Below are 12,272 nucleotides of genomic sequence, written 5' to 3' on the forward strand. Positions count from 1 at the left end.
AACAATATCCCTTAAAGGTATAGATGTAAATCATTAACAAGATATTAGCAATCCAATAATATACAAAAGGATAATACATTATGACCAAATGGTATCTGTCCCAGGAATATAAGGTATAACATTCAATAGAAATCAACATTATTCATCACATTAACAGAATAGAGAAAACCATATAGATACCGCCATAAGTACAGAAAAACATATGGCAAAATTCAACACGTAATTCATTATAAAAAGACTCAAAATGCAGACTAAAACTTAATCTGATAAAGGACATCTATGAAAAACCACTAATATCATACTTAATGATAAAAGGCTGGATAATTTATCCCTAAAACTGGGAACAAAGCAAAAATACTAACTCAACATTTCTATTCAATAACTGTATTGAAAGTTTTAGCCAATGTAATAAGAAAAAGATTTCAAAGAAAGAAGAAAAACTGTATTTATAGTATACATGGTAAACTTTACAATGAGGGGTCAGGCTGATCATCACCTTCTCAATCTCAACCAATTATTAAAAGTGGAACAACCAGACATTTGTCTTCTGATGTGACACAATACAAAGCAACACAGCACCACTTATGATGAAGTATTCTCCTCAAAAATACTGAACCTGAGGGGTGCCTTGGTGGCTCAGTCGGTTGAGTATCTGACTCTTGATTTCAGCTCAGGTCATGATCTCAGGGTCCTCAGACTGAGCCCAGTGTCAGGCTCTGTGTGCTGGGCATGAAGCCCATTTAAGATTCTCTCTCTCCCTCCACCCCCCCACCCACAGCTCACATGTGTGCTCTCAAAAATTAAAAAATAAAATTAAAAAATTTTTAAAAATTGAACATGAATCCATTAAGCCTCTAGATCAGCACTGTCCAACAAAACTTTCTGTAATGACAGAAATGTTCTATAAGTGGCTATTGAGGACCTGATAATGTGGCTAGTTCAACTGAGAAACTGAATTTTTAAGTGTATTTAAATCCAAATACTTTAAATAGCCACTGGTGGTTACTAACATAGATAGAACTGGACAGCACAGCTCTAGAACTAACTTCCATTTACAGAAATGCAAGGGATAAAGGAAGAAATTAAATGGCACTAAAAGAACAAGTTACAATATATGACAAATTGAGAAATCAAGAATGAGGAACATTCCACAGGATAACTGACATAGCTTCTCCAACCAAGTCAATGGCATACAAATGAGGTAGGGGATTACAAGGGAGACCTAGAAGACTTAACAATCAAATGTATACTCCCTGTCCAGATCCTTGTCAAACAAACCAACTACAAAGACATTTCTGAGACAAATCTGTAGAGGATATGAGATGACACTAAGAAAATACTGTTCTTTTTATTAGGTGTGATAATGGAATTATAGTTATGTAAAAAAAGAAAATATTAATAATTTATAAAAATTAAAATATTAGAGTTGCATACTGAAGGAGTGAAATGATATTTAAGATTTGCTTTAGAAATCTTCAGCATGGTGTGCCTGGGTGGCTCAGTCAGTTAAGTGCCTGCCTTTGGCTTAGGTCATGATCTCAGGGTCCTGGGATCGAGCCTGTTCAGCGGGGAGTCTGCTTCTCCCTCTCTCTCTGCCCCTCCCTCCTGCTCGTGCTCTGTCTCTCGCCCTCTCAAATAAATAAAATCTAAAAAAAAAAAAAAAAAAAAACTTCAGCAAGAGTACAGCATAGGGGAATGCCAAAATAAAGTATTATATTTTCATAGTATTACGGAATAGTATAAACTTAAAAGAAACACAGAGTTGGGGGGGGGGGCCTGTGTGGCTCAGTTGGTTAAGCAACTGCCTTCAGCTCAGGTCATGATCTCAGGGTCCTGGGATTGAGCCCCGCATCAGGCTCTCTGCTCAGCAGGAAGCCTGCTTCTCCCTCTCCCACTCTCCCTGCTTGTGTTCCCTCTCTCGCTGTCTCTCTCTTTCTGTCAATTAAATAAGTAAATAAAATCTTTAAAAAAAAAAAGAAAAGAAACACAGAGTAGGGTCTATATGTGCTAACAGAAAAATACCCACGATTACTGTTTATCAAAATAAGCAAGTTGCAAAACAGTATACATAGCATGATTCCATTTGTACGAAAGAAAGCAGGCAGATCTATATACATATATAGGAGAGGGAACTCAGTTTTTAATTTTATTTCATGTGCATTACTTGAATTCAAATTTAGCATTTAAAAAAATTTTAATAAAAAATTGGTCCTTAAAAAACAAGCAGTAGTTTATTCCAATGTAGAATAATCCCTTCTCTGATCATCCTTTGAATACTTTCATGACAAGGCCCACATTACCTTATAAGGAAATGCATCCCATTGTTAAATAGCTCCAGTTGTTGAAAAAAAAATTTTTTTTAAACTTTTTTTATTTAAGTAATCTATCCCCAGTGTGGGGCTCAAACTCACAACCCCAAAATCAAGAGTCCCAAAAAGCCAGCCAGGCACCCTGTTAAAAAATAGTTTATGTTAAACAGAATCTTCCCTTTTCTGCACCTTCCAGTCATTAGTCCTAGTTCTATTTCTAAACTTACGCTAACAATGGTATCCACAATCACACTGACTACTAGAAACTCAAAATGTGTCTAGTTTAAATTGAGATGTGCTACAAGTGTAAAATGTAAACCAGTTTTTGAAGACATGAAAAAAATGATGCCAACTATCTCAAAATTTTATACTGATATGTCAAAATAATCATTTTAGATAAATCAAGTTCAATAAAATGTTAAAATTTTTACAAATCTTCAATAAGAGGTCTACATGAAGCAAATGTAGTAAGTAAATATGGATGGCTGCTATATAAGAGTGCACGATCCAATTTTACCTTTCTGCATGTATGAAATTTTTCACAACAGAACAAGGTAGAATTAAAATGCAAACAACAACAACACAGAAAATAACTGGAGCAAGATTAAAGTGTCTAAAGGTCCTTTTATGTTCCATAAAGAAAACAGACATAAAGATTAACTTTAGAGTTGACAGAAAACAAATGCAATAAATGTTTGATTCAATTTACAGAAGAGTAAAAATAGAGTATCTAACTTCTAAGCCAGCTAAGGAAAAGAAAAAAAGGACGACAGGCAACAGTAACAGCAGGATAAGGGAAGGAAAGCAAAGGAAAAAAACGGGAAAAAAAATAGAAGGCGGCGCGGCAAGAATAAGTAGATACCATGACAGTTTTTATTCATTTATTAATTATTCAAATATTTTAGTGTCTACTACAAAAGTCCTCAAAATATGGTTCACGGACTCTTTCAGAGGTTGTATGGGGTTCAAACCATTATCATAATACCATCAAGACATTATTTGCCTTTTTCATTATGTTGATATTTACAATGATGTTACAAAAGCAAGGGACAGTACAACTGCTGGCAACCAAACATGAATCAAAACAGTGGTACTATTAGTAGTAAAACTGTGTTCTTTACCACCATACATTCAATTTTTTTTAGAGCCAGTTTCACTTAAGAATGTCCTTCAAAAGACAGTAAAAATGAGTAATTTTTATTAAAGTTCAATCTTTGCATACACAGCTTTTCATATTCTATGTAAAGAAACAGGAGGGGCACCTAGCTGGCTCAGTCGGTAGAGCATGTGACTCCTGATCTCATCAGGGTCATGAGTTCTAGCCCCACCTTGGTTGTAGAGTTCACTTAAAAAATAAAAACAACTAATTAAAAAAAAAAATACACATAAAGCATTTCTGCTACATATTAAAAACAACAGGTGATTTAAGGGAAAGTCCTTAAATAACTGAGTTGCAAGCTAAACTAGCCATTTTTTCACGGAACACTATTTTCATTTAAAAAATGAATAATTGACTGATAAACCTTAGTTGCTCAGATCTGGTTATTTGGCAGACTTGGTTATTTGGGTCTCAAAAATGAACAAAATGAGTTTGTCATTTTAAGTAAGAACAAATAAATGTGAGTTTTTAAGTAAGAATTAGAATTTGGAAAATTTTATCTGCAACAATAAGCTTCCCAACTTCCCAATATTAAAAAGATTTTTCTGATGAGATCATTGGTGATATTAACAAATTCAACTTTTTTTATACCATACAACAAAATGTGCTAACGTTCAAGAATCCGCATAATGCAGTGACTTCCTATTTTCCAAATGATGAATGATGTTACAAAATCATGCATAAGTAAAAGATCCATCTAGTTATTATGGAATATAAGAATTTGATTAATATGGGCTTCAGATTACATATTAAGACTAACCTTTAAGAAACTACCACTTGTCAAATTTTGGTGTAGTATCAAAGCACATCTACTATTACCTGAAAAAGCTATTAAAATAAACTCTTCCCCTTTTCCAACTGCATAGCTATGTGAGGCTGGATTTTCTCCACATACTTCAGCTAAGACAATATGCACAAAAGATTGATTGCAGAAGCAGATGAGAATCCAGATACCTTCTATTAAGCCAAACATTGAAGAGATCTGCAAAACTGTACAACAATGCCACTCTTCTAGGTTTTGTTTGCTTTGAAAAATATACTTGATTTCTATAAAAGTATTTTATTCATGTTAATATGTACTGGGTTTTTTGTTATTTTTTAATTAAATAAACTTTAAAATTTCACTAACATATGGGGTGCCTGGGTGGCTCAGTCAGTTAAGTGTCTGCCTTCAGCTCAGATCATGATCCCAGGTTCCTGAGATGGAGTCCTGCATTGGGCTCCCTGCTCAGTGGGGAACCTGATTCTCCCTCTCCCTCTGCCTGCCGCTCCCCCTTACTTATTCTCTCTCTCTCTGTCAAATAAATAAGTAAAATCTTTAAAAAACAAATTAAAAATATAAATAAAATTTCACTAAAATAGATATAAATAGATGTAACCCACATAAATAAAAGCACTCTGGGATTCTCGATAATTTTTAAGAGTTTAAATGAGTGATGAGACCAAAAGTTAAGATTAATCAAGTTATGCAAGGCACTAAGGAGAAATAATATCTCCAATAATCTGAGGGGAACTATTAGGTTATATTCCAAGTATATAGGGAATGTGAAAAGTACACAGCCATAGGTTCATTTACCCTTCTATAAGGGTAAGAAACTATTAATTTGGAACATATACTAATAGCAGTGGCTCTCTAAAATTTTGATAACATTAAATCATAGTCCCTTTCTTCTATATGGACACTTGCCTTTTTTAAATTATTATTAACATACATTATTTATTTCAGGGGTACAGGTCTGTGATTCATCAGTCTTACACAATACACAGTATGGACACTTTCTTTAAAACTAGTCTCCTTTAGGGGCACCTGGGTGGCACAGTCGGTTAAGCATCCAACTTTTGGTTTCGGCTCAGGTCATGCAGGATTTTCGCTCTCCCTCTCTAAAAATAAAAAAATCTTAAAAAAAAAAAAAAGCTACTCTCCTTTAGAGAAAACAACTGAATTTCATAAAAGAATTCAACTAATTTGGGAAATTGTCCTAAAAAAGTTGTGTTCTTAAAGCAAAATCCAAAAGAATGATCCCTTTAGATGTGTCTTCCTACTGATTAAAGTTCCCAATATTTTAGTGTTAACATTTGAAATTTATTTTATCACTTTCTATTTATATAGCTTGCTAAGTGCTAATTTTCTTAAGAACACTCTATCACACTAAAGCTTAATTTCAATAAATATGCAATATTTAATGTCATTAATAATTGAAAGAAGCCAATTAAAACAATTTTATGCTTTTCAATTACTCTAGTAGAAAAAAAATAATTTTGAGGACCATTCTCAGATCAGTGAAAGCACAAGAAAAACCAGCACTTCTATATATAAAAAGTGGGAGTAAAATTGGTAGGATCTTTTTGAATTCACAAGTATTTAAATAGCCCCCTCTCCCACAACTCTGTATCACATCACCCACCTAATTTTTTTCCTTCTTAGCACTCATCACTTTTTTTTTAAGATTTTATTTATTTATTTGACAGAGAGAGACACAGTGAGGGAGGGAACACAAGCAGGGGGAGTGGGAGAGGGAGAAGCAGGCTTCCCACGGAGCAGGGAAGCCAGATGTGGGGCTCAATCCCAGGACCCTGAGCTGAAGGCAGACGTTTAACGATTGAGCCACCCAGGTGCCCCAGCACTCATCACTCTTAAAATCTAAAAAGATTAAAAATTCTTTTTTTTTTTAATAATTATCTACCCCATTAGTGTACAGGCTTCATAATAGCAAGAGGCCTTATTCACTAGTGTATCTGAGCCTAGGACATCTCCTATCACAGAGTAAGTGTTCAAAAAAATCTAATAAATAATTGATAGTCCTAGAAGTGTTACTTTGTTTTAAAAGTAAACACAAACAAAAACTTTTGGAAACAACCTATCTGTCCATCAAACCCAGAATGATTACATACACTATGGTACTTTCATTCAGTGGAATACCAAGAAGTTTTTAAAAATAATATGGCAGATCTACAAGTAACAAGAATGGAAAGATCTAGGGCACATTAAAATGAAAAAAATAAGTTGTCAAATACATCCGTATTATATTTTTGTGTTGAGAGGAAAAACACATACACAAAATTACAGAAAAACTATGGAAAGATAATACCTAATTGGCAAGTAGTCAATTCTAGGGAAAGGTAGTAGCATTTGGCAAGAGACTGAGAGTGGTCAAGGGTAACTAGCTCCATTTGTTTAATTTAAATATTCAAATCATACATTACATACTCATGCAAATTGCTTATATAACTATGCACTCTTTTTCAAATTGATTTCTAAGAGAAATCAACATATATCAGTCAGGGTCCAATCCTGTGTCTCACATAGAGGAAATCTACTATAGAGACTGAGTTACAAAAAGAGGAAAGTGAGTCAACTCATAGACTACCAACAGCAGACAGTTTCTGGGACTTCTTGAACTAAAAGGGCAGTAAGATGAAATAGTATCACCAGATCAAAGAAGCTTAGGATGGCGTTAGAACCACAGTGGGATCTGTTCAGTGGTAAGTTGGACCACAGAAGAAGGGGCCATTAAAGAACTGCTGCTGGAGTTGGCTCAAAAAAGGGGTGGAGAAATAAGCTGGCTTCCTTCCTCATTTCATCAACCAATCTTCTCTTAGCACCTACCATAGCCAAATTCAGAAAGCAAGTGAGTCTAGTCAAATCATCACACTGTATACTTTAAACTCACACAATGTTATTTATCAGTTATATCTCAATAAAGCTGGGGGTGGGTGGGGGAAACAACAAACACATGGAGAAAGCAAAGGAGCCTAGGAAATGTAATCCCCTGCAATATAGAATAGAGTAGGGAAAAGGCAGGGATAGATTTGACAGCAAATTGGCTGACTAGCATAGTCAAATTATCAAATGTGTGCCCTACTTCCTATATTCTATGGCAGCAGATGATACTCATGGTGGCTCAACATCTATTTTAAGCCTTCTTTAAGAAGTAAATAAGAGAACCTGGTTTGAGGGAAGTGGAGAAGGAATTAGAAGTACAAAATGCAATAATGAAAAAAAAAAAGTAAATGATCAGAAACACTGTATTATTTCCTAGAACAGCAAATATGCCAAAATAAGTCACATGTATAGATGATACAAAATTTCATTATTGCAAATCTCTATACCTGGGAGGAATTTCTGGAGTTATGAGACACAATAAGTTTTGAAAAATAAAAGTTCAGCTTAGGAAGCAAGAATTTAAACTTAAACTTATGTTTACCAATATGCATTTTGAGGGTCTTCCTCTAAAACCATTTTAGGGGCACCTGAGTGGCTCAGTCAGTTAAGTGTCTGCCTTTGGCTCAGGTCATGATCCCAAAGTCCCGGGATCAACTCCAACATCAAGTCCCGCATCGGTCTCCCTGCTCAGCGGAGAGCCGCCTTCTCCCTTTCTCCCTGTTCATGCTCTCTAATAAATAAGTAAAATCTTAAAAATAAATAAAACCATTTTAAACAAATATACTTAAAACTCGCATCTTTTTCAAAAAGAATAAAACAAAAATCTAGGTAGGGAGCTAAAAAAGAACAGCTTAATAAAAATGTCAATATATGGAAAGAAAAGCCTAGTTTCATTTCAGCATTCTACTTATCTTAGACTACGAACTGGTAAACTTTTTCTATAAAGGACCAGATGGTAAATATTTTAGGCTCCAGAGGCCTTACAGTCTGTGTCACAACTACTCAACTCTGTGAAAGTAGCCATAGTTGACATGTAAATGAACAGATGTGACTCTGTTCCAATAAATCTTTATGGACATTAAAATTTGAATTTCATTTAAGTTTCTCCACACATCACAAAATATTCTTCTTTGATTTTTTCCAACTATTTAAAAATGTAAAAGTCATTTTCAGCTCACAGGTCATATGAACAGAGGCAGTGAGCCAAATTTGGCCAGTGGATCATAGCTGCTGCTGTCTGGTCTCAGACAAATAGTCATAGAGCTCTACATTTGAAGATTAGGTTTGGGTCCCCCCTGTCCAAGTGGCTATGGTGTTTAACTATTTTAAACTATTAAACAAGAGCTAATCTATCCATATTTTTATTCCAATGTATCAGCAACAGACAAGTTTTTAACACAGTTGTCAGACTTTAAAAAATTATACGGTCTCTAATGCAAAGAATCTATGTAAGTACATTTAACCTATGCAAAAACAAACCAGAACACTTGAGAGTCTGTCACTATATTCTATTTTTTTAAAGATTTTATTTATTTGAGAGAGAGAGAGAGCACAGGCAGGGGTAGAAGCAGAGGGATAAACAGAACCCCCCCCGCAGAGCAAGGGGCCCAATGTGGGGCTCGATCTCAGACCCCGGGATCATGACCTAAGCCAAAGACAGCCGCTTAACCGACTGAGGCACCCAGGTGCTCTTCTGTCACTGTATTCAATCAAACAAAGCTAATGTAAGAAAAACCTTGGTCCTAACATACAGGCACTCCATTCCTTTGGCTCACATCTGTGACAAAAGAGTAACCAACTATTAGCTCACAAGTTCTGGTAAGGGATGTCAGTGCCATTATTTGTTTACAAGACTGCAAAAGCATATGATCTACCTTTCATTTTAGAATAAAATAATAAACTCTAGGCAATATAATCTGAATGCCTCTGACAACCAAATCTCAAAGTCTCCAATATAGAAATACAATTGCCAAAAGAATTCCAAGTTCATCCATTGTTCTACTAATCTTTAACCAATACTGTCTATTAGAAAGTTTGTATTTTTACAGTACAGCTTCAATCCCTTGTAGAATTGTACTTTCTGAATCTTATTTCAACATATCCCTATAGTTTTGCCCAAAAGGGTAAGAAATTGCTGCATAAAACCTAATACCATATCTACTATAAAAAGGATTACAGAAATCTTCATCTAGTGTATCATATATGACCTTTTTTATGAGAACCTACAGGAGAAATTTCTCAGGCACAGTGCCATCTATGAACTCTTTTCTCAAGAGACTTGTGTGCCTTTTACGTTATAGATACTATATATACTATAATCCAGTATAAAATTCTCTTTTATTTAGCTGTAAAACCAAGCCTTCAACGATTCAGCTCTGGTAACTGTGTAAAGACTATGGCATACGTTTATATGTACTTCTATAATCAGCTCAAGTCACTAAATTTTTTTCCCCTCAAATTTTCTTTTGAAAAAAATCCTCACACATTATGCTTAGGTAAACTAGCTCAAAGTGAGACCCAAGTATTCAATAGCATAAGAAGCTATTACACACACGTAATATAGACATCAATCAACTGGGGGGGAAAAAAAAAAACTACCTCAAACAACTGCAATTTGTTCTTTGTGTGGCTTCAACAAAATCCCAGGATGCTACTTTATCAGGTATCTCTTCTTCAGACAGACCACCTGATGAAGCTGAATATTTCCTCCTAAGATTTGAAATTATAAAATTCTTTAGAATTCATAAGGTTTTCTATAACCACGAATAAAGCATTAAAATTGAAGTTAAAAAAATCAGATTTTTAAAGTCATACAAATGACTTTTTATACTTTAAATATCTATATACAAGTAACTGCCAACATGCAATATTTTAAACTTGAAAATGAAAACACGTACTTGTTCTGTGCTCTGTTCATATTGCATTCTTGCCAAACTCTATCCACCACATGATTTGCTAATTTTCTGGGTATTTTCCCACCGTGATGGCTAGTACTATCAGAGTTGAAGCCATCAGATACTGAAGAAAATTTGACCCACTTCTGGGCAGACTGAGGATCAACTGAAAACAAACAAAAAAGAACAGGCTATAGGAGAATAAAAGTACATTTAAAGTAACATTATTCGGGTTTGGGGCTTTTTTTTTGCTTGTTAATTTGTTATACAATGTACTCCACATCTATCTGGTATGCCTCCATATATTTGGAGACAAAAAAATGTTACTTTAAATACAGAAAGCAAAAAATCCAAAGAGGATGTAAACTTGATGGTAGTGTTATATCAAAGCTGACTTCCTGACTCTGAGGATTAAATGATAGTTATATAGGAGTGTTCTTAAATTTGGGAAATACACTCAGTACTTGGGCGTAATGCAGACGCATTGTGTCTGCAGCTTGTTCTCAAATGGTTCACAAAAAGGCCAATGATAATGAATGTATACATCTAGAGAGGGTGATGGAACAAATGCTGTTTTGAAATCTGGATGAGAGAGTTCTTTGTATACATGGAAACTCTTCAGTAAGTCCGAAATTACTTCAAAATAATTAAGTGCTGATATATTCAAAACAACAGATTTATAACTAGTGCTAATGAAACAGATTAATATGATACCTGTTTGGACTTCCTCAGGAGACGTAGGTGGTGTAAGAGTAACTGAAGACATAGCAGGATCTCTTGTGGAAGCAGGCACTTGGTGGACACCCAAGCAAGAAGCTGAACAGTGAGAGGATCCCACAGAGCTAGGAGTAGGAATGTCTGACTGAGGGACTAGAACAAAGCATGCTGGGTAGATCATTCGGACACCAGCTGAAAGGAAAAAATAATGGACAAGAAAATAAATTACCACCGTGACTATAGTGGGATTAGTTTCATTCAAAAGTACTGTAATGGAAAAGTACATACTATATTTGTTTAAATAAAATAAAAATATATTTAATGTATTTTTATAAATATATGCTCCTTTTGGCAGGTTTTTGGAAGAAACCGTAAGAAAATGTTAATACCTTTAGTGGTAACCTTCAGTGAGAGACTTCGAAGCAAGCAGCTTTCTCTTCATTTTTGGATTTTCTAATCATGAGAGTATATTACTTTTAAATCTTTATTTGTAAATGTGACAAACTATAATGTATATTACTTTTTAAATTTTGTTAAAGTTTAACAAAGGTAATCTGGACACTAGAATTATGGACCATTTTCTGCTTTCTTCTTTACAGGTCTTTTACTGAAAGCCTAATATTTTGTTTCTGGTTTTTTCACAACTACCCTGGTAGTAAAGTATTTATTGAAGTTCAATACTGGTATTCTTTTTATTAAAAAAAAAAGAAAAAAAACAACAACAACCCGTGAATAAGACAATCTTCATATATATAACATTGCCACACGTTTCTATTAAATACTGCTGCAGATTCTAATCCTAATTACCTGCTCAATTATACATTCCCCACACCTCCCCCATCTCTCTAACATGGAGTATACCTATTCACTCCACTCTTAGGCTTGGCTGTGTGACCTGCATATGATATACACCAGATCCCAACAGAAGCTTTAAATGTGCTTGCAAGATCAGTGCAGCCTCTCTTATTCCTGTCCTTTCCCTAAGATGATGTCTTTTCCCAAAAATAGTTTACCTTGTTAATCTGGGTCCCTGAATGAGAAGACACAGAGAAGAGCCAATATTAAAAGAGCTGACCTGGGCAGAGCAGATCAAAGCCATGAGTTCTTTAGGTGCACTTTCTACCTTTTAAAAATTATCAGAGGCAACAGTTTCACCAAATGTTAAAATACTACATAACAGGTTGTCAACTTTCCAGCTTCCAAATGTTACTCATTCACAGTTATCTTCTTCCCACCTTTAGCATGCTTACCTCTAGGTGGTATTTATTTCCTTGCCCCAATGACTTTGGCATGGCAAAGTGACTAGTTCTGTCTAATGGAGTGTGAGCAGATGTAACATACATCACATCCTAGCAGAAGCTTTAAATACACTTACATAGTTACACTCAGTCCTTATTATTCCTCTGTTCTTATAAGAACAGCATGTCCCAGAGAGTGGGTAATCATGGAACCTAGGTTGTAGAATGACAAGATACAAGGAGCCAAACCACAACCAACTTGTAGCCCTTATGTAATGTGAGGAGAAAACA

General features: G+C 34.9%; 1 protein-coding gene across 2 annotated transcripts in view; it reads right to left on the minus strand.

Moving 5' to 3' along the window:
- MED13 (mediator complex subunit 13) overlaps positions 1 to 12,272 on the minus strand; it is a 101,007-nt gene that overhangs the window by 55,797 nt on the left and 32,938 nt on the right. For both annotated transcript variants that reach the window (XM_073879506.1, XM_025851084.2), the window contains exons 6-8: positions 10,741 to 10,935; positions 10,030 to 10,192; positions 9,731 to 9,841 (exon numbers count right to left, since the gene is read on the minus strand). In XM_073879506.1, the coding sequence (XP_073735607.1) occupies positions 9,731 to 9,841; positions 10,030 to 10,192; positions 10,741 to 10,935 (469 nt within the window). The remainder of the gene's footprint in view (positions 1 to 9,730; positions 9,842 to 10,029; positions 10,193 to 10,740; positions 10,936 to 12,272) is intronic.

The sequence above is a fragment of the Callorhinus ursinus genome, unplaced genomic scaffold (genome assembly GCF_003265705.2).
Source record: "Callorhinus ursinus isolate GAN/ISIS: 27379988/994484 unplaced genomic scaffold, GSC_fseal_2.0 scaffold34, whole genome shotgun sequence".
In the NCBI taxonomy this organism is placed as follows: Eukaryota; Metazoa; Chordata; class Mammalia; order Carnivora; family Otariidae; genus Callorhinus; species Callorhinus ursinus.